This window comes from Apteryx rowi, unplaced genomic scaffold (genome assembly GCF_003343035.1).
Source record: "Apteryx rowi isolate R43461 unplaced genomic scaffold, aptRow1 scaffold_137, whole genome shotgun sequence".
Taxonomy (NCBI): domain Eukaryota; kingdom Metazoa; phylum Chordata; class Aves; order Apterygiformes; family Apterygidae; genus Apteryx; species Apteryx rowi.
The window spans coordinates 272,978-295,261 of NW_020447608.1; the positions used below are offsets into that span (position 1 = coordinate 272,978).

At 45.0% G+C, this 22,284-nt stretch overlaps 1 protein-coding gene across 1 annotated transcript in view; it reads left to right on the forward strand.

Annotated features, from left to right (window-relative positions):
* IFT43 (intraflagellar transport 43) overlaps positions 1 to 22,023 on the forward strand; it is a 46,261-nt gene extending 24,238 nt beyond the window's left edge. The window contains exons 4-9 of the mRNA XM_026057191.1: positions 4,876 to 4,908; positions 5,428 to 5,474; positions 18,812 to 18,884; positions 20,349 to 20,424; positions 20,791 to 20,853; positions 21,692 to 22,023. Coding sequence (XP_025912976.1) covers positions 4,876 to 4,908; positions 5,428 to 5,474; positions 18,812 to 18,884; positions 20,349 to 20,424; positions 20,791 to 20,853; positions 21,692 to 21,802 — 403 coding nt within the window. The 3' untranslated portion in view covers positions 21,803 to 22,023. The remainder of the gene's footprint in view (positions 1 to 4,875; positions 4,909 to 5,427; positions 5,475 to 18,811; positions 18,885 to 20,348; positions 20,425 to 20,790; positions 20,854 to 21,691) is intronic.
* The last annotated feature ends 261 nt before the right edge of the window (positions 22,024 to 22,284 follow it).

Here is a 22,284-nt window from a genome sequence, read left to right on the forward strand (position 1 = left end):
CCTCCGCTCGGCGGCCCCGGCCCCGCCTCGCCCGTCGGTGGCCTCTGCCCCTCGGTGATGTGGCAGGGCCCCTCGCTGCCCCGAGGTCGCGGAGGGCCCTGGGCCTCCCTGGAGTCGAGCTGTGGCCGGGCCGTGCGGGGAGGCAGGGGAAACAGCGCTCTCGACTCACGAGCTGCCCGCCCGAGGGGAGCGCCTGGGCCAGGCGAGGAGACCTGGCTTGCGCTTTCAGCCCTCTCTGTCCCTCAACCTCTGCTTCTGCCACATTTAGACCTGGCATTCTTGTCTGACCACCCCAAAACTTATTTTAACAAGCCACCATAATTGCTTCCCTTTTCCTTAGCTGTCCAGCGCACCCCTTCATGCCTCCCTGGGTGTGTGGTGGAGTGCCTGAGACCCTGCACAGTGGCCTCCTGGCACCTGGCTGTGGCTTGGGGCAGGATACAAGTGTGACTAGAGCTCTCCTGAGCTGTGGACAATAAAAGATTTCAAGGACATCTCCCCCCATTCATCCCAGTTATGTCCCCTGCTAAAATAGGTTAACGGTGTCTACTTAACCACTGAACATTGTCATGCTGCATGAAGATAGTATCCTGGCTGTTCTCTGAGCCCTGCTACTTTATCTCCATTTAGATCTCCGTGGTAGTCCATTAAATGAGAAAGAAACAGTTTAACAGAGATGATGTCTACATTAGAACTGCCTTTCACCCTTCAGCACAGAAGTTGCAGGAAGTTCCAAGGCAGTTCTGCTGTGTTTTGGGGCTGGTGGTGGTGGGGAAGTCTGGTTTTCGAGATTCAGCCCCCTCTTGTTAATACAGGGGGATGATTCTTGCTGGCTGGAACAGAGAGCAAAGGCAGCCTTTGAGAGCGAGGTCAGGTTTATACCCTCTGCCCCAGCACACACAAAGGAGAGAAACAGGCGTTGTGTGATAAGAGTTACATAACAAAGGGACGCGGGGTCTGTTGGGGGTCTTCTGCCCAGTTTCTCAGCTATTCAGTCCACTGAAATAGAGAGGGGATTGGCAGCTGGTGAAAGCCAGTGGGAATATTCTAGGATTTTGGTTGTGTTTGGAAGCACAGGCAACCTTGCAGTGAAAGGGATTTTAAATGGAGCTGTCCAGGTGATAGGGTCAGTCCATGCTCTTTGGCCCTCAGGAAGGAATGGGCTTATCAGAAGAAAGGAGAGGAATAGCGGTATGGCTGTTTGACAAAAACTGGTGATGGCTGGTGTATAATACGCTAGACCAAGTGCATTTCTGAGCACTGTTCCCAGGATAAGGTAAGGACTGTCCTTACTTGAGTAAAGGTATCTGTAGCTTTTAACTTTACAGCACAGTGCAAAGCTTCTCTTTTTTTGTCTGGGTGATTTGGTTAGGCAGATTTAGGTAATGCAATTGGGCCAAACAAGCAAAAGATCAGGCAGGAGCAAACCAAAAATATATTGTTTTATTTTCCAAACTGAAACAAAGAATGAAAAAGTAATTGGCATTGAACTAAATTAAAGGAAAACTTTGGATTTAAGGCCCTGTAAGAAAAGGGAAGGAAATGGCAGGCTGGGCATTAGGTCTTTACCTAATAGCTCGGTTATCAAAGCCACTGAGAGTTTGGAACATGCAATTCCTTCCTGTGCCCCAGGAGGTTCATGCCACATTTCCCAGATAGTTCCCCACCTGTGAGCTTATCAGCTGGTTTGAAATGCTAGTTTCATCAAATGATACTATTCCAAATCATAACACACATCCTTAGTGCAGGTGTCTCACCTCACAGATCAGCAGTCAAACCACTGAACTCTCCTGTCATTTGTAGCTCTTGCTCTAATTCCATTGTTATTTAATTGCTCCACATAAACCACAGTTCTGTCAACACAAGAGACTGGCATCACCCGCTGCTGTCTTTGTATCCTGTAATCTGGGGACTAGGGTGTTCTTCTGGGGAGGCTGACAGTGGGGCTTTAGATTGTCCTAGAGAGAGAAGGGAACTGAACTTATGTTCTAATTTAACAGGAGAGTGGTCTAAGACCTGGTCTCTAGGTTTAAAGGGGGCAGTACTGTTTCCCCCTTCTCTTTTTTGATTTTTTTCCAATAAACTGCAGCTATTTCACAATGAAATAAAGCTATTTGGCGTATCTGCAGATAGTTTTGGGAGTGCTGAAACTGCATTCTGGAAATGTGTAGAAGTCTGAAAATACTGTACAAAGTATGAAATTGTTGAGTGTCAAATTTTCCCCCCTGTTCTCCACTCTTATCATTGCTTCTTTTTTGTACTAAGTCACTGGGCTTAGTCCAGCTTTATGTGGAACTATCCAAATTCCTGGTTCCATCAGAATGTAAGTATCCTGGGATGTGAATTAGCATTTCGTTACATGTTGCAGGTAGTATAACAGGTAGCCCTAATCTGTGAACACTGAGTCTAGAGGTACTACAGTACAAAAGGTAAATAATAACCTCATCTGTTATTGATCACTATGCCTATGTCTGAATTCCTCAGTCCTGCCAAGCTGCCAGGAGACAGCTTTCTAAAATGCTGTTATATCTACTAGAGCTCTTTCTCCACTTTAGTGTGAAAGGTGTTGATTGTCCAGTGGAACTTGCAGCCCTCAGCCTTCATTTAGGAGTTTGGAAATGTGTGCTTGATGTTGTTTCCTAAAAAGCCAGAGGCTTTATAGATCTAGCCTGGCAAATCCCTTTCTAGAAATTGTGCAGTTCATCTTCCACAGACAGCTCCTAGGTGAAAGGGTCTGTGGCTATTCATCAATGCAAAAATAAGCCAGATGTTAGTGGGAAACAGAAGATTAAACCTAAGCCAGGGCCATTGGGAACCCTGGCAAAGTTGTCAAGGTTTGGAATCATCTAGATCACAAAGCTGAATTCTCATGGTGTATATTTTCTTATTGCCCTGAATGAGTCCTTTTCTAACATGACAGGAGAGAGTTGGGAAAGCTTTAAGACTGGGAACATGAGTAAAATAGTTTCTGCCTTTAGGACTAACGTATGACTGCCTTCCCTGTGGGCCACCTGGTTATCTGTGATGACAGGGAGCTCAGGAGAAAGAAACAGAAACTGCTTATGGGGATAGTGACCCTCTCCTGGGAAGTATAAACATGTGGAGCATTTCACTCCTTCCTGAGGACAGGAGATGAGCAAGGATGTAAGGAGTGGGAGTACTGAGTAAAAGGATTATTTGGGGCTGGACAATTATCGAGAGTAATAGATCATGCTAAGAAGAGTTTAGATTGAACCTCCAGGAAGTGATCCCACTGTGCAAAGCTATGGGATTGCCTCCTGAGGGAAGGGATAGAAATGCCCATCATTTGGGATGTTTCAACTCAGAGAGGGCAAGGCTCTGAAGACAGGGTGTGGGAAGCTGTTCTGTGTAGGCAGAAGGAAGGGATGAAATAGGACAAATCTTGCATCATCTTTTCATCTCTGTCTTCTCAGCTTCAGAGTCTCCTGTGTGAGCCAGTGAGGGGCCCCCTGGAGTCCTTCCTTTCCCTCTCCTTACTATCAAGGGTTCACTACATGTACTTTGCACTACTTCTGGGGAGAAGGATGGAAGTGGACAATTACTCCTCACTGAAAGCGCTTTCTCCTAAATTCCCCAACACCATTATACTTCTGTCTTTTTGTGATGAACAGAAGTGTGCAGATATAGTTCAAAACTCAGATGCAGATGTCACTTATGTGGCTTCAGTTCTGATCTGCACTGATGGCAGTGCATGTTGTTGGGCTCAGATCACTGACTTGGTCTAATCTTTAGCTTCTCACAGACTGCTAGCTCCAGGGAGAGCAGTGGAGACAAGGCGCTCTCTTCTCCTCATAGCTAGACATCCTCTGTGCCCTGCTCCTTGCTCGTAGAAGAGCGGATTACTGACAGGAGAGTTAGATGAGGATTGTGGCCTGCTAGAATGGAGAGCAGATGAGGAGAAGCCTGCCCCATCTCATGGAAGTGCTTTGAAAGAAACAGTGCAAGGCAATGGAGGCAATTTATCTTACCTCATGGTGTGTCCCGGGACACTGCATGTGGTAGGTGAGAGACCCATGTATTCCTTGTCATGACACCCTGACTTCAAGAGAGGGGAGAATATTTATTCCCAATGCACAGAGTTGAAACTTCATTCTGCAAAATGGCCAAAGCAATCAGCGAGTGATGGAGTATCTGCTAAAAAGAGACCTGGCATTTAATTAACTTTTCAAAGTGCTGGTTCAGCAACCTCCATGTTTTACATTTTGAATATTGAACAAGCATCCCTAATCGGAACTGAATTACTTCTGGGCTTGCTGGGGTGGAGAGCGAGAGAGCAGCCATTTGCCAGTGCCTCCCCCCCACATTATTATTATGAACTCCTGTTAACTCAGCCAGATCAACCATGATTTACTGCAGCGACAGCTTGTCTGACCCGAAATTGGCCAGCTCAGGTGGGGCTCCTAACCTACGAAGGCAGACAGATAATCTTTGTGCAGGACCAGGGGCAGGAAGGACCTGTTGATCTCTCAGGGGCAGGTGGAAAGAGTATAGCATCTTCATCATTCCTTCATGTACTGACCTCTGTACTCAGGTAGGGCTCATGGCAGAGGGGATGAAAAAGTATCTGTGAAACTCAAAAAATAGGGAGTATGGCTCTCGCTGTTTCTGGGCCTGGCTATCTTTTGGGACCCAAATGGTTCTGCTTTAATCTGATGCACTCAGGGGCTTTTTGATGCACTGATTTAGTGTTCACTGTTTTAATCTGTTGCACTCAGCATTCTTTGAAGGTGCAATGTGTTATACCAGACTTGGGTTTAGGAACTGTTTTGCATAATGAGAGCGTTGTGGGGACAGATGTGTTTTTTCTCTGTTTCTTGAACCCCTTCTGAGCATAGGCCTTTCCTTGCTTTGCAGGTCAGGAAGAAAGCATGCAGAAGAAGTAGAAGAGTAAGTTTCTATTGTCGCTAAGGAAGACAAACTAGACTTCAACAGCTTTCACATCTGACCTCATGGAGCAGGGGCATGCGACTCTGCACACCTGTATACCAAGATCTGGAGCCTGGGAGGGGTGCAGAGCCTAGCATGAATGCCTGTGATGTGTCCTGGGATGGGACAGGGCTGTGACTCTGTGGTTCCCTGCATTTGGAGTAGATGATGGCTCTGTCACTCCCAAATGGCAGAAGGAAGGAGAAGTGGAAAGCATCCCCTTTTCCACTAGGCCCTGCTATCTGCAGCAGTGTGAAAAAGCCTAGGGATTTGTCTAATGTTCAAGGGGTCTTGCTTAAGCACTCTGAACTGAGATTTCTGCTGAGCCCAGCAATGAGGGGTGTGGGAGAAGGTCAGTCTGCAGGCTGGGCACACTTGGGAATTTGACAGGTCATTAGGCCTATGGGGAGAAAGGAGACACAAAAAATAGCTTTTCTGGGCATGTATTTGAAATTCTTTCCTCCTTATGTTTTCTTGCAGCCGTCATCTCAGGCAGCAGAGCCTAGAGGCATCAGATGATGGAGGAGGTAAGGTACCACCTACTTAACTGCAAGAAATGCCTTCATGCCTGTCTGGGGGTGCTCCAGTAAAGTGAAGAGAGGCATCTTGTAAGAAATGGCAAGGAAATGGGCTACCCTGGGGTAAACAAACAGGGGAATAGGAGCTGCTAATGTCTCTCCAGCTGCTGAATGGGAGAGAGAGAGCAAGGGAGATGGTAAGGAGGATGAGGACATGAAACCTGTGGTCTAAATCTGGCTCTTCATTAACATAGAATGATAAAGCACCTTTGGGAAGATGGAAGGGGTCAAGGACATGTTTTTCTTTGTGATTACCTCCAGAAGAACAGTGCACTGAGGAAAGAAAGAAGCTAAAAGACCAATAAATGATTAAGAGCAGGGAAAGAAATCACTGCTGTTCCCCAGCTTAGGTGATAGTAAGCTCCACTGAAAGCCCATCTTCTGTTTTATGGTAGCACCGTTATCTTGTGCCCATCAGGACAAGTACCCACCCTGCTCTCCTGGGGCCCCTTATCCTGCTCTCACCAGATACCCCAGCTCTCACTGCTCTTCAGTTTAGAGTGATAAAGACTTGAAGAAATTCTTCATTTTAAAAATCCGCTTGCCCTAAGCAAAGATCATAAGCTAAACAAACATACTGGTGGTTTATCCCATCTGAGCCCTGTACAGGCTGCTCTGAGATCTACCAGGCTCCTGACCTAGTGCCAGTTTTCTTCACAGTATATATCAGCTGCTCTTCTAGGATGAGATAAGCCAAGAGAAATGTCAGGAAAAATCCACAGTATGAAGTTCTAGACAAGCTCTAGCCAGGATACAGAGAACTTTGGAGAGCACAGAAACTCATTAAAGTCTCTAGGAGCTACCTCAACTTTCAAGGGCTAAGATTTTTCTAGAGTGAATAAAAAGTTGCATCTGTAAAATATCACCAAGCATCAAAAGAATTGTCAGGAGTCACAAAGGATCAGACATCAGTATGGTTAATGAGACTAAATAGAAGACTTATTTGGGTCTTGCAGACAGATTAAGCATTGCAACATATGACTGCCAGAAGTGGCACCTTTGTAGCATTGGCATCTTCGGAATAGACTTAATTCCTCCCTGGGAAGTTTCTTGGGCTTAAATTTCAGTGTATATCACTGAGTCTGATTGATAGTCTGTTCTGAACAGCTCCTTGACTATTCACATATGTGCTGTCCTTCTTGTTGAACCTTTGTCTTCTATTTAGAATATAATAACTTTCTTTGCTAACCGGGCATAAAAATGCTTGCCACATGTTTGCAGCATGTGACTTTTGATGCTTCAAGACCTTGGGTAATAAATACAGAATAGAATTGATACAGAATGTGGAATGAAGGCATGATAAGTCATAATGCAGTTCACTTATTTGTCTGTAGCTAACCTACAGTTAACAGTTGGTTTTGGATTGTTGACAAACCAAAATTCAGCTTTGGATTATGTGTGCATGTTGGAAGAAAGATCCTTCTAGTCTGATTATAGTTCCTTTTGAGGCAGTTTCTGGTACAGTCAAATACACTGGATTGTGGATCTGTTTTGCTCATGGAGAATCTCTAAATGACCAGTACATTGCATCTTTATGGTCATGTTTCTACAGGGAGGTTAAACAGGTTAACTCTGTGAGAAGGGTTCTCTGTGTGGGCTCAGCAATTGCGGAGAGGAAAAGTGACGCATGAAGTCCTGAACCTGAATAAAATTACTTCAGTGAATAAGCACAAGGATTCAAATAAATAATACAGTGTAGAAGGTAGAGAGCACCATGCTGTAGCTGTGTTGAGTCTTATTGGCCTTCTTGGCACAGAACTGCACCTGGGCTTGGGTCCTTAATTGTAACAGGGAAGCTCAGATTCTAAACACACAAAACCCAAGACATTGTTGTATGGCTCCCCAAGGATGGGTCATGGTCATTTTGTGCTGCATAATGTGTTAGCTTGTATGCCTTAATATGAACAGGCGTGGTCGTCTAATGATTGCTGCTGTCAACGAATGCATTTGGATCGTCTTCCTTTAACCTATTAGAAAGCTAGCTGTACAATTCCATTAACATTGTTTGTCCCCCATATGACCTTTTTATTAGAAGACTGAAAGATGATCCTATGTGCCCTTAAAAAAAAGCCTTGTGTATCTAAAATGTGCTCAGTTGTAATTATTTATATGACACTAACATGAGGAGGCTCAGAATTTGGAGTCCATTGGAGGAAGTATTAAGAAAAAGTATGCCCTGCTGAGAGCCCACAGTTTTGCCTGTGGAGAATGGAGGGAAGGTTCTACAGCCAGGTGGAGACTTTGGGGTTTGACATGCTCTGTAGTTACAGCAATAAAATAAAAGTAGAATTCTGTCACTGCCCCAGGCCATTCATCCTATGCATGAAATAGCATCTGATGTCTCATCTCCATGGGAGTTTGGGAGAGGAAGACAGTCACTTCTCAGACTGTGGGAAGGGCTTTGTGGGAAGACCAAAGTAATATGGAAGATAGTGAGTGGATGGACATGCATGGAACCATCTGCAATTTCAACCATTCCTTATATTTGCCCAGTGAAGCCCAGAAAGTGCAAGTCATCCATACTGCGCAATAAAATCCGTTGAAATACTAGCAGTGAAGTATCTTGGCTCAGGCTGTGCTCAGAATTCATTTTCTCTAATCCCTATTTCTTCTTCATAAAGGCTAGTCCAGGACCACTTTAAAGAGGAGCTAGTTTTGAGTTACAAGAAAGCGAAGAGATGTGTTCAACAGGAACCACCATTTGCTCTTATAAAACTCCAAGCTGGAAGAACTTTTTAAAAAAATGCACTGTTTTTCCAGCTGTGGCTCTGTTGCATCCAGTTGATGAATATTGAGGTTTTCTACAGCATCTGTTCTGAGCTCAGTGCCCATCCTCCTGTACATGCACTGGTATATACTAGTACATGGGCATAGCAAATGAATACTGTACTGTTGCTAGGTTGCTCTGTGTCCAACTGAACCTTGGCATGGTGGGGCTCTGCTTCTCTGCACCATGGGAAACCTGCTTTAACAGGATTTAATACATCACAACTTGGGGAATAATAAACCTTCACCAGCAACAAAAAAGTGTTTAATTCCTAAAGGACAGACCCGGTTGAGTCACTTTTGTCCAGGGGCAATTGGGGGCTTAATGCTGTGTATGTAGCAATCTGGGCAATCAGAAAGAGGAGAGTTTCAGGGTAATTGCTTAATTTTCTGTCCATGTCAACAGGGGAAATGGGCAGCAGGGGCTGAGCTTGTACAGCAGAAAAGCTGCATGAGATGCAAGATATGAGGCTATCAGTGGAATTAAAAAAGTGCTATCTGCAGAGCACTGTCTCCCTTTCTCTAGCAACCAGGAGCTTCCCCCAAGTGCAGACTACTTTCTGTTATGCTGATGGCAGGGAGGACAGGATAACTGAATTCGTATTGAAAGGCTTCCCCCTCCCCTTGTTTCTTTCTCCAGCAGGGCAACAGAGTCTCTGTTTTTACTTTGCTTAGGTATTTCATTTGGCTTTCCTCTACTTCTGTGTGTCTTTCTGACATGCAGCTAGAAAGAGCTGTCTCCTTTTGGGTAAGGAATACTCTTGCCTCTTCTTTTAGAGCTGGCATTTCTCTCCCTCTCCCCACCAGAAAACCTGCTTTATCATTTTGGGTGAAAGTTTCCTCTGTTCCCTGCTTGCCCACCAGTTCTGCTTGGCCAAGTTGCACTCCCCCAGAGTCCTATCTCTTCGCTACATTGCCCTTGGACTTTTCTCTGCAGCACTGTAGTGGGGGCTTCTTAGATAAGATTGTCATCTCTTTTCCAGCTATCCTCCCACCATGAACTGCTCCCTCATCTTCAGAAGTCCCTTCCTCCTTTCCTCTGTTCCTCAGGGAATGCATAGCTCCTGGAACAGGGGCTTTTCTTGGAGGATGGGGATGTGACATGTGTGATTCTTTGTTTGTGGGAACAACAGCTTGTTATTTTAAAGCAGGCAGTGTGTGTGAATGAGAGAGCTGATTGAAGTGGAAGCCTGACTATGCTACACAGACAACCCAAACCTGACCTGCAGGTGAGGGAAGCTGCCAGGAGACAGACACTAGATTTGTGCCCTCAAGGCAAAACCCCTTCCTGCCTGCTGGGAAGCCTCCTTGAGGAAGCAGAGCTGACAATGAGATGTCTCTATACAATGTCAAACCTTTAGAAGGACTTCTTACCCTTCTGGGGTGTGCTGGCAGCTCCTTTGCGTTTGAACAGGACGGGACTCCAGGCTCTGTGCACAACAGGAGCCATAGAAAATATTTTAAAGCGCCATCATAGGTTAATATTACTTGCTTGGGAAAAAAAAAAAGAAAAAAGAAGGAAGTGGGCATGTGCAATGGTCCATGCATCTGCTGCGAAGTGGTGTGTGCCTGTCAGGTGGAAGCCTGCCCTTACAGGATATCCAGCACCAGGATTTCACAGTCATAAAATACCAAACTCTTCCTGAGCTGCCTGCAAATATGCAGCAGTGATGAAAATGCTCAAAAGAGAATTTAGAATACAGCACTGCGTGGGTTAGAGTTAGCTGTATCATCCCTAATAAAGTTTGAGTTGCTTTCCTGGTGAGTTGCTGTTTTACAGGACACACAAAGTGTTGGTGGGTTCCCAGAGGCTGTGAGCTGCAAGGAATTTGTGGTGGAGCATTACAGCTGTAATGGCTGAGCACTAGGCAGAGTGGTAAGAGAGGGGGAACTAGCAGGAACATTCAGGGAGATGGCCAGTGGGTACTTCAAAGGGTAAGGAGACAGTGGTGGCATGGTTTGGGGGGAGCTAAATAGGATAAATGTGCTGAGCATCAGTGAAATGGAGACGGAGTGAAAAATACGGTGTTTGAGGAGTTATGTGAATGGGCTGAAGAGAAGGATCTGGGGCAGAGAGAGAGATGGTGACTGCTGAGTTTCTTGGATTTTGCATTGTGACTTTGTGTTTCCCTGCCCCGCCACTATATGTCACTGGGGGATCTGCCAGTGCACCAGAGTCCCCCCTTGGCTGGTCCAAGAAAGCACTACCTTGAGTCTTTGTGCAAGGTCAGTGAAGGGTAGACCAGCCTGATGGTTTTCACTGTGCTGTTGGTCCAGGCCAGTGTGAATTCTGCCAGTGACTGCTGGCATTACGTCCTAGCGCCTCTTGGGTTCGAGGAAGTCTCCCTCTTGACAGTCATAGTAGAAGGGGGGCAGCAGAGAGTATGTCCCAAGGGATATGGCTGATGTCCTATTTTGAGTACCTGACCAGTGGCCAAAGGGCAGTGGACAGTTTAATTGCAAGAGAGCAAGCACAGCTTTTTGGGGGTTGAATATAATAGTCTGGGTAAGCGTCTTCCATTTCCAAATTCTGTGATATGTTAGATACACAGTCATATTGGGCCTGTGATTGCTGAGTCCATAAGTGTAGTTGACGGACTAGGTTTACCTAAAATACCCTTTAAGAAAAAGCTCTTGAAAGATGATTACAGAATTGAGACACCATCATTTAAAACTGCCTGAGGCAAAATCCTTTGAAAATTGCAGCAGTGGAGGGACAGAGAGAGAACCGCGTAGCCCTTGATTGTAGTGTCGTTCCCTCAGGATCCGTCCCCCCTCCCCCTCAGTTTCTCATCTGATATGAGAGAGAGCAGCAGTAAGATTCCTCATCTGTCTTATGAAAATCCGATTCTGAGTGGCTCTGATCAAACCTGTCTGGCTGTCAGCAGCGGTGGCCTTGTGTGGAGGGAGGGAGGCTTCTGAGGAGTTGCTGGATGTGGAAATGTCATGGGTGCAGCCGATCAAAGAGGCATTTTTTAATAAATATATATAAGAAAAAATAAAAAAAACTAAGGATTTAGCATAAAAGAAATGTAGTTTGTCTTGTTTTTCCAGCATAACATGAAGAGGATGAAATAGAATCAGATATGCCTGCTCCCGAACATAATTCCACAGGAGCATTCTGAAAAGCTTCTTCCCCTGTCACATTAATGCTCTAATGCAAAATCACTCATCTCCAGCATTATTGAGAAGGGTTTTGTGTTTCTGAGCTCACCAGACCTTCCCTGGGCACCTCATGCCTTCTCATCTGTTGCCCCACCACCTCCTGAGTGTATTTCTGCTGGGGAAGACTCCAAGAGAACAGACAACTCTTCCTTTGAAAAGAGGAAAACAGATGTTACTGAAAAGTAAGGCAGGCACAGTGGTCTGTCAGGGTCTGTTGGTAAGGCTAGTAGGTGTGTGACCACTGTAGATGCTGATTATTTCAGGAATATGTTGGACTCCAGATCCTGAGCCTGGCCTCCAGTCTGTCCTGTTTTCTGCTGCTAGTGAAAAGCCTATGTATTAAAAGGTTCCTCCTCTTTAGAGTTGTTAGCATCTGGTCTTACTTCTTGCACTATACAAGCCATAGATACTGCCTATTGAATCCCTGCACTGAGCCCAGTGGCTCAACAGACATGGCTGTCCTGTGCCCTGGCTGTATTGCAGCACTGTGTATCTCTCCTCACACTTCCCAGGAGTTGAAACTCATCAAACACTTTGTGTCAACAGCAGCCTTGGGACATAGCAAACATGCCTGACTCCTGTCTCCACCAAGCTCTCAGGTGAGGAGGAAGCCATACCATACCAAGCAGCCTGCAAAAGCACAACACTGTTGCAGCATGTAGGGTATCTCATGGACCACTCAACCTCCCAGCCAGTCCTCCATCTAGCTGAAAGTATCATCAGAGCTTGGGTGGCTGAAGTAAAAAATCATTTCATCTGGTCCCCCTTCAGTATGCATCTGTAAAGCAAGGTTGGAGGGTCAGTACTGAGTCTGCTTTATAACCTCCCCTAGATCCTATGACACCTGCCCACTGGCCAACTTTTCCCATCAGTTTGCCTGAGTTGTGCTGTTACCATTCACTTCTCAAGGGGGTGCTTTGGGTCTTGGCCACTCAGGTTATCTTCAGCTTGTCTCAGCTTTCAAGGCAGTGCCCTAGCAGCTGTGGTACTGCCTGCTCTCCACCTCACTGTTTTCATCCTCTCTGCTGGCTGATCAGGCAGGTACACTGCTCAGCATCAGCCTGTTACTAGTGCAATTTCAATCAGGGAAAGGCATCCCTATGAAATTAATGTCCAAGCATCCAAAGGAGTGTTCTTTCTCCTCTCCATTTGCCTGCTGCTCTCACGAGAAAGCATCCAAGGGGCTTCAAGCTTGTTTGTGTGTTCAGCAGAAGCTGTCTGTGTCCCTTGTTCCTTATGTTTTTTTTGAAGATTTTTTTTTGCCTGTTGCTTTCCACTTTTTTCTTTTCTTTTTTTTTAATTCTCTGGTTTTGCACTTAGAGAGAAAAAATATTTATTGCATTGAGATGCACTAATTAAAGGCATTTTCTGATATTTGGTTACTGAAGTGTTTGATGTCTCTCTGACAAGACCATGAAATGCATGGAGTGTCCACAGGGATGGAATTTGCTGAACACGGTGCTTTGTAAATGAGGGGACACAGTGTCGCAGCAGCTCATGAATATGAAACGCCCATGATGCTACCTCAGTGGACTTGGGAACACAGATGAATCCTGTCATGTGCTAAATGAGACCAATTTCTTTCACTTAACTTCATCTTCAATCAGACCTTCTTCCATTTGCCTGTTTAAAATTCCCCAAACGTGATGCAGAAGGTAACAGCATTCAGTAAAACAAAGTTTTGCAGCAGCAGAGAAATTGTAATTATCTCAGTGTTACATTTTATGAGCCAGCAACTTAAACTAAAGTTAGTTTTATTCTTATGCCTGTTTAGTAGGGGACTGCCAGCCCCAGAAGCCACTACCCTCTTTGTGTTTTCTGGATATTGTGGTGTATGAACAGGGAGGACAACAAAGTCCCCAGTGCAAGAGTGTCCATTCTGAACTGGCCATTGAAACTGCTGCCTGGTTAGGGGAAGTGAATCAGCCTAAGGGAAAAGGAGTTGCTCTTTTGAGTGTCAGGGCTTTGACTCAGTGATTCTTAAGGCTGCTCAGTGAAAAGTTAACAGCTGCATTGCTGAATAAGTGTAGGCCTGGCCTAGGACATGGTTTCTAGATTCAGCTCAGCTACTGATTTAGTGTCTGACCTTGAACAGTTTGTGTCTGTTCCCACTAATTGTGCTTTCTTGTCTCTAACAGAGAACTTGTTAGTTCTCTGGGGCTAGGACCAGATCTTACTGTGAGCTTGCAGCATTTCAAGGGACCCAGCCTGCAGGTGTTGCTGTAATACAAATAATATTAAATCAAGAATCAGCTCTACCTGGGAGAGGAAGTGCAATGTAGCAACTTGCAGGAGCAACTGGACTGTGAGGTGGTGCAGGTCTTCCACCTCCTGCTTGCCGCTTTCCACGGTTCTCTCCCTCAGATGTCAGTAAGTCATTTGGCTAAGAGGCAGAAAGGGTGGTCATAATGGTCACTGCATGCATTCTAACATGATCACATAAAGCCCTGCTTTTTTTAATGACTTAAGAACTGCTGTTCCTTACTTACTGTTCTGCTACCCAGATTGTAGCACAGGTCACTGTTGGTCTTTCCTCCCCATCTTTTCCTCCTACCATCTGCACATTTCTGCCTTACGCTGTGTCCTGCCATAACTTAGCCCTGAGGCTGGTTTTGCATGTGACCACTGCCTAGCTCAGTCCAGCTGTTGTATTAAAAATACTATTCTTAATTATATGCTGGGACTTAGATGTTCTGAGACAAGTCAGTCTGGTGCAGTATATTACAACTCCCATGTTAGTCAACACTTGGTGCTCATGTCTCGTATCCCACTATAACCCCACTGTAAATGAGTGCATAGATGCACTCAGTTTGGTGTCATTCTTTGATAGTTCTCTCTTGTTCATCATGATTTGGGAGATGGCAGAGAGTCTGCAAAGGTCATCCAGCATGTGGTGCTCACTCAGTATTTTCCATCTCTGCCATATGCAGTTTCTGAAGCCAATGTCTTCTTTCTTTCTGGGCTGACTTGGGCTGAGGAAGCGATGGGGAAAGGCTTTGTGTTACTCTTTGTTCCCAGTCATTGTGGGCAATAAAGAGAAGCCTCATCCATTCCTCTTTAAGGTCACTGTGTGCACTGAGTTTTCACATCCCCCTCATCTTCTATTGCATATACTCATCTGTTCTCCTTTCTGCTTGTAAAACACTACCTGACATGTGTGTCTACCTAGTCTCTCTTCCCTTCAGCCAAAATGAGAGTAGGGTATTCTCTCTCAAGGAGAGAGTGAGTGCTGTTTTTAGGAGCACTCACTCTGGGAATGTTATCTGCCATATGAAATGGAGATTCAGAGGAGTTCTGTCTAGCAGAGACTGGTTGAGGGAGGCTGCATTGGTTGCAGTAACCTATTGTACAATGCTCAGAGGCCAGCTGGGAGACCAAAGTTGGCAAGGAGGTTTTTGTACCCATTTGTTCCCTTTTTATGTTTTTATTTTTTGTTCAAATTTTATTTAACGTTTCTTACTATTATTACTATCATCATCAATTTGTTCTGCTTTTCAAAGTCTGGAGGGAAGGATGTGAAAATGGGAGAAGAAATGCTGGAGCAGTAAGGTATTCACTTTGCTTCAGAGATTTGCCTATAGTGTTTGATTGATATTGGTTGATATTAAAGGCAATATAGTAGCTGCTCTCTCTTCCAAAATGCAGCCAACTTCAAAAAAAAAAAAGACAAAAAAAAAGAAAGAAAGTAAAAAGGCTAAAGCTCATAAAGCTAGATTGCAGAGAATCACTTTTGTTTCCAGGTTTTGAGCTACCCCTTCTTCTCATTTGAAAAACATCTTCATTTTGTAATGCACAGGCCATTTGTTCACTTCATTGCAGTGTCCTGGTATCTGTGAAGGTGTTTCCTTTTGCACACAGGCAACTCCTTAACATACAGGTACATTATGAAGTCATTTCTAACATTTTCCCACAGACCCTGAATTCAGACAGTAGAGCCAGGACCATAAAGAATACGTCAGGTTGCTGCATCAAAAACACAGGCTTATCAGTGTGATGGGAAATGATCTGAAAGCCATACATCCAACAGGAGGGAAAAAAGTGGGTGACAGAGCAGAGGCGCAGTACACAGAATGGGGGTTTGTAAGTAACAGTGTTAGATGAAGCTAAAACAATTTCCAGCTGTATGTTTATGAGTGCTGCAATGTGGGACTGGGAGGACATGGTCCTGTGAAAATTTCTGCATGTACTAACATTTTATGTAAGTAGTCTCACTGCAGCTAATGGCAATATTCAAAGTAAAGCATATGTCTACATTCTTACAACACTACAGCCCATGTGGTTCTTCTCCCTACAGTTGACATAGTGCCATGACTTGGCAGTGTTAGCACAACTTACTGGAAAAAAAGATGTAAGTTCTAAGAAGAGCAACAAAAATGATTAGGGGACTGGAGGATCTTAGCGAGGGGAAAGGTTGGCTACCCGATGATAATGGGAAAGCTGAGACACCTTACAAATTTTTAAAGGATGTAAAAAGAGAGAAAGGAGAGGCATTTTGGAGAGATGGCATCATGGGAATTGGCCAGAGGAAGAAGAAATTATGAGTAACAAGTGAAATAACCAAATATTTCAGGGCTGATTTGTCACTGATAGCAATCAGCCTGGGGACCTTATATTTTCTTAAAATTTTGGATATTTTTTTTCTGCTTCCCATCAGTCTCTCACAGTCCTAAAGGGCGTTGCCTCTGCCTAGAAATGGACAAAATTATCCACACTTCGCAGTAAGAACAATCATGCACTGGCCTTTGTTGGAGGGGCTGGCAGGAGCCCCCAGAGCATTTCCAGCTCTTCTGTCTGAAATATTTTCAAAGTTCCTATAAAATACTGGAGCCTTGAATTTCTTTTGGAGAGAATTTCTACGTGATAGTCTGTGTTTTGCTAATACAGAGTAGAGGTAATGCTCTGCAAGGGGTTTGGGAATGTCTCCATGGGATTCAATGGCAATGAGATAAAATCAGTCCTGGCAAGTCCAGCAGCAGGATGCTGTTTGTAGGACTCTTTGGGAACCTGCAAAGTGAAAGGTATATCATTGATCTGGGCCCTAAGTGTGCAGTTTTTTTCTAGAGCAAAAAGAATTAACAAAAGTCTAAGGGAACTAGGAAGAGGAAGTGCCAGGAACAGCAGCCAAAATGAGCACTGAGTGAAGAAACTGAGTTTGCTGCAAACCCCTTCCACATCCCTGCTGTCAAAAGGGAATAAGGATGTGACCTTCTCCTGTGACAGTGGGTGAGGGTAGCCCTGCTCCCAGGTAGTTCTTCATTTAGTTTTGTTTGCTGAACAACATTCACAGTCTCCTGCTGAAAAGGATAAATTAGCTCAGGAGTGATTAGACAGTTTCTCATTCCCATGCTAGCTTGCATGGACCCAGCTGGGCACCTCTGCATAGCACTGCATTTGTCCTCTGGGACCAGCCTCACCAGTCTGTTCCCTCCTTGATCTTTGCTGCTTATCTGTAGGGACTTGCTCCCACATTGTCACTGAACAGCTTTTATAATCTCCCTGCCAGGTCAGTCTCTCTTTCCATGAAGTTGCTTTTGTCCCATAATTGCATTTTGTTACAAGCTTTGCCAAGAGTTGGGAGTCTTTGCAAGGAAGAGCCGGTGGGATAGCAGCTTCTACTGTGTTCTGTCCTTACAAGCAGACGGGGTGCAGAACTATCCCAAACACACAGTGATACAGTGGTGAGACATTTCTTGCAGATGCTTCCTCCATCTAAGGGACAGATTGGGGGCCTGTTGCTGCAGTTTCCCTTTAAATGTCTTTAGGAAGTTTGCTGTCGTCAGAAAGCTGCTCTGCAGGCACCTGTACCTTGAGTGGCTGGGGAGCTAAAAGGCACAGCTCTGCTGAGATCATCCAAGCTGTCACTGCCTTTTGCTTTGGCCTGGCTCTTGCTGCAGCCTCTGTCCCGCTCAGCCCTTCCGCCAGGCAGCCAATTAGCGAGAAATCCCACTGTGTGGCTAGCTCTGAACGGCCACCTCGCCAAGGCCTGCCTGACCTGTGCCCTGCTGCAGCTGGGCGAAGGCTGCCTCCTGCACTGGGGGCCAGGGAGCCTGGGGGATGCGGAGTGGACTTGGGGCAGAGGAGGGCAGCTGAGAGCCTGTGCGGCTCTGACAGGCAGCCGGATGAGGGGGCTTTTCAGAGAGACCCTGCCCGGACCCCTGAGCGCCACAGGTGGGAACATCTCTCCAGCTCCTGAATATTCATCTCAGCCTGGGCTGCAAAACTGGGCAAAGTCAAGCCCAGCTGCCTGCTGAGGTGCAACAGTAACGTGGCTGTGCTGCTGACAGAGCCAGGAGCAGCCTGCTCGCTCCAGCTCCTAAGGGGCCAGCTTGTCCAGACATTGTGTGAGTGAAACCTGTCCTCAGAGCTGAACCACCAGTTTCTCCATGGTCTGAGGACTCAGGGTCTCTGGAGAGCCTTTGAGGGTTTGAGTCTTTAAAGCAGCTCTGTGCTGATGTATTCTGTCCTTGCTTTGCTCCTCCAGTTACTTTGCCTTCCCTTGCTCTCTCCCTTTTTGCTCCCACCATCTCCACCTGTTTGCCAAAGAGACACAGAACTTTGTCTAATCAGGACGTTGTCTGATCTTCTCTGAGCCTTGCTGTTCTAGCAGGACTCAATGTGCGCCCAGGTTTTTCTGCTTGCTTCCTTTCTTTCTCCTCTCGCTTCCTTTTCAGGTGGAATAGGTATAGTCCTTGTGCTGGGAAAACCTACAGGATACACACATGACCTGTGTCAGCCGTTCCATGTTCACGTTGGAAATCATGAAAAGACTTATGACATTATAACTAGATGCATCTTCCCCAATCTTTGTATCTGCCAGACCACCAGCTTTTCTGTCGTCAGTTATCAGGAAGGTCACAAACCTCTGCACAGTCTGAGACCCAGTCAGCAGCTCCTTCAGCATCTAGTTTTATAGTTTAAACCTTTACCAGTTTCTATCCCCTTCTACATTTCATTTCTAACAGTCTAGATGACTGGACTGAGCAAGTGATAATACATCTCAGAGGAAGCAAATTCTTGCCCAGTCTTGGGATGATGGTAAGTGGGCAGCAGGTTTGAGTGCAGCTGGCTTCTTTCAGCTTTAAGGTTGTGTTCAAATGCACAGTCCACGGCTATTGAGTCCTGTCCAGCACAAATTTGCTCCTCTTGTCAGATTTCTTTTGACCCCAAGCTTCAAAGCTTTATTGCCTTGTTTTAATATTAAACGATATATTTTAATCGTTGTTAAATAAATCTGCTCTATTTTCCTATAATAAGGAACAGGCTGTTTCACATCTGTGAAGCATAGAAACCTTTATCTCTAGTGAGCGGAGAGGACAACACTCCCCACTTACTGCTGCTGCCTTCTCCTGTTGCAGACATTACTGTGATCCCTGACTTGGAGGAAGTCCAGGAGGAAGATCTGGCCATGCAAGTGGCAGCTCCCCCCAGGTAAGAGCACTGCCAGGTGCTCTTGAGGCTTTCATCGGCAGCACGAAATGTGAAATGGCTGCTGAAATTAAACTCCATCTTATCCTGTGCTCTGTGGATGTCAGTGGCTGTCCCATTCAGCAGCATCTGATGCTGTGTATTGTGATAGTGAGGCTCCAAGCCAAACAGTGCAAACTTCTTGTTTCCTGTTATACAGAGAAGGCAATTACTGCATATTGTCTCTCTATATGCAAAAACTACATTAGAAAAACATGTTTGATGTTGCAAAATCAAACCCTCAAAAGTTAGGAATTGCTTGATTTAAGGTTACCTGTATAACCTCAAATGCCTCCAGTAGACATGTATTATCACACACACTTTGATTTCACAGTCATAGGCTGCTTTGCCCTCCACAGGATGTCCTCCTTACTCAACTGCCTAGTTAATTTGCAAAGTACAATCCTGTTGTTTGAAAGTGTTATCAGAGCAGTCTTGGGGTTAGCTCAAAGGAGACCACCAAATTTTAAAAAATGAAATACTTGGGGATTTTATCTTAAAAGTCTCAGGAATATCTTCTCTCCCCTGTTGGGCCTATTGACAAGATCACAGACTGAGATTTCTCTCAACTCTTATTTGGAGAGGTGGGATATCTTACTCCAGACCACAGATGTCTCTCATAAGTATGGAGCAGGTATTGTCATTGAATAGCTGTTAACAAAAATAAATGACACTTTATGGTAGTAAATTAAAAAATTACTTTGTCTCTCACCAGAGTTCATTTCTGTTTTCTGTCTTTTTTTTATCCCATCTGTTATTCCTGTATCCATTGTTTCTCTGCAATGGAAAAGACAAGTAGTTTTCATGGACAAGCATAAACAGAAATGAAATTACTATAGGTCTTCTCCATAGTATTAYGTCACCTGCAGAGGGAAAGATGGCATAACAGTGTAATACCAATCCCTCCCCCTTTGAAGGCTACCTTTTAAGAAATTGTATTTGATAGCTGTGACCCCATTCAGACACGGAAATCACAAAGTCCCTACTATTTTGTAGCTTGTATGGTGGGGCTATCATGGCCTGCTTTACTTCCAAGCTAGGAGAGTGATTTGGGTTGTTATGTGCTGGCTATGTATGTATATTGAGTTGGGGCTGTTTGGCTGTTTACCACATTCCTTTTTTTTTTTCTGGCCCTTGAAGCTAGTCTGTGGATATCCCATCTGGAGAGCTGGTTTCTCTGAGGGAGTCAGTTGTCCCTCCACATCAGCAAGAGGCTTATTCCTATTTTTATGTCTGTACAGAACCTAGCGTGCAGATTTATGTGTCAATGACTATTCGTTTGTTGAATGAGATGCGCTCCTGTATCAGGTCCCTTGAGGGTGATGTGGACACTCAAGATGTGTGTCCCCAGACTGCTGTTCACACCACCCTTCTCAGATGTGCTCCCATACTTAACAAGGTTTGTGTCTTGCCCCTTTCTGGTTTTAGTGTCCAGGTGAACAGAGTGCTGACTTACCATGACCTGGACAAAGATCTTATGAAGTATGCTGCCTTTCAGACTCTGGTAAGTGGCTGTTGCTGTGGGGTGACTGATGTTACTTCCTCTCCTTCCAGTCTTCCATTATCCTTCACAGTGATTTTCAGCTACAGAAAATACACAGCCCTGTCATCCAGACATCTTCTAGTCTGTCTGCACATCTGTTCCTCTCTGCACTGGGGCTTGCATACTTGTTTGTGCCTATAAATCGTATGGGTATAATATCTGTTGTTCAGCTGAAGCTCCTATTGCTGTCCTGGACAAGGCATATGCCCCTTATGAGGCTAAACATAGTGTCTGTATCTCTAGCAACACCTTTCCGGTGAAATGACAGCATCCTTCCTCTGTGTCTAGCCTGCTGAAGTAAGATTGTGGTTATTTGTGCATTCACAGGATGGAGAGGTTGACCTGAAGCTTCTCACCAAAGTTTTGGCTCCAGAGCAGGAACTACGAGAGGTGAGTCTTTCTTTTGTGGAAACACCGATAAGCTGCTTATGTTTCTCAGACTGTGCTTGGAATGTAGGCCTTTGTCAGTGGGGTGGAGGAGAGACAGGTGAGGAGAAGCCTGTGAGGAGGACCTTGTCAAGTTGAAGGAGGTCTTATTTCCCCGGCAGATTATTTTAAAGTGTTTATAGGGCTTTCTCTGTGTGAGAGTATGGCATCACTCTGACTGGCCTCCTTCTGTATGAAAGAGCAAGTAAGGAGATTGTGAAGGGCCTAACATTGCCACAGATTGGTGCAGAAACAGTGCTCTGTCATCTGTTGTCTTTTGATAGCTACCATTAGCTCCACGTGGTTCTGCAGGGTGGTACAGAAGGACAAAAGCAGAAAGCATTTGGGGTTAAGGCAGAGGAATATTCTAAAGCAGGACAGAAAAATCTCAGTATAGCTGGGCAGGCAGGAATTTAGGACTGGAAGCAAAGGATTCCTGCAGCTCAGAATTACAGATGCCTCAGCAGAAGAGTAGAAGGGTGGAAGGTTTTTATGGCTCTTCCTTATGCTCTGCTTGTGAGTTTATAAGATTAATGGATATCAAAAAATCTTTTCTTTATTGACTTTGGGGACATGAATAATTCTGTCAAAATCTTTAAATTGTAGCAGAGATTCAAATTTTATTCTCTCTAGGATTCCTATTGCTGCCAAGAGACTCTGGGACTTGGAGCCCCTTCCCTGGCAAGGGCAACTGCCATCTAGCCTCTCTCTTTGCTCTTCAGCTTGAATATTTAGTAGCATTCAGAGGTGTCTGGGTGTCACCAGTAAAATTTCAGCATGTTTGTCTCTTTTCTCTTGGTAGGATGATGTCAGCTGGGATTGGGACCATCTCTTCACAGAGGTGTCCTCAGAACTAGTGACTGAGTGGGACCTGGGACAGTCTGAGAGAGAGGACCACCTCAGTCTGCCCTAGAGCACTGGCACACAAGCCATCTCCTTGTGCACACATCCCCTGTAAATAATTTAGCACTTTAATTTTCTATTCACGTGTTTGTATTTGAAAATTTATTTCAGACATGGAAATAAATATAAGCTTCACAGGAAAACTGGCTCAGGAGTGTGGGGTATTTTGTAATCAGAATCTTTGTTCTCAAGAGATTAAGAATTCCAAGCACAATAGAATACTTACTTATGAACAGTCACTTCAACCTCACTAGCACCTTTACAAATAACTGCAACAGTCAGTCTTTCTTCTACTGAAATGCAACCCATCTGGGGCAGACCATCTCACAGATGAGTGTGGTTTTCAGTGATGGCTATCAGAGGAGCTTAGGTTGATAGGATTTTTTTGCCTAGGACATCAAGACTATCATCTTCCTCACAACAGATGCCACAAGTTGTCAGGATATCCATTTTTAAATCTCATCCAGTGGCAAGGTTTTGCCTCCAGCCTCC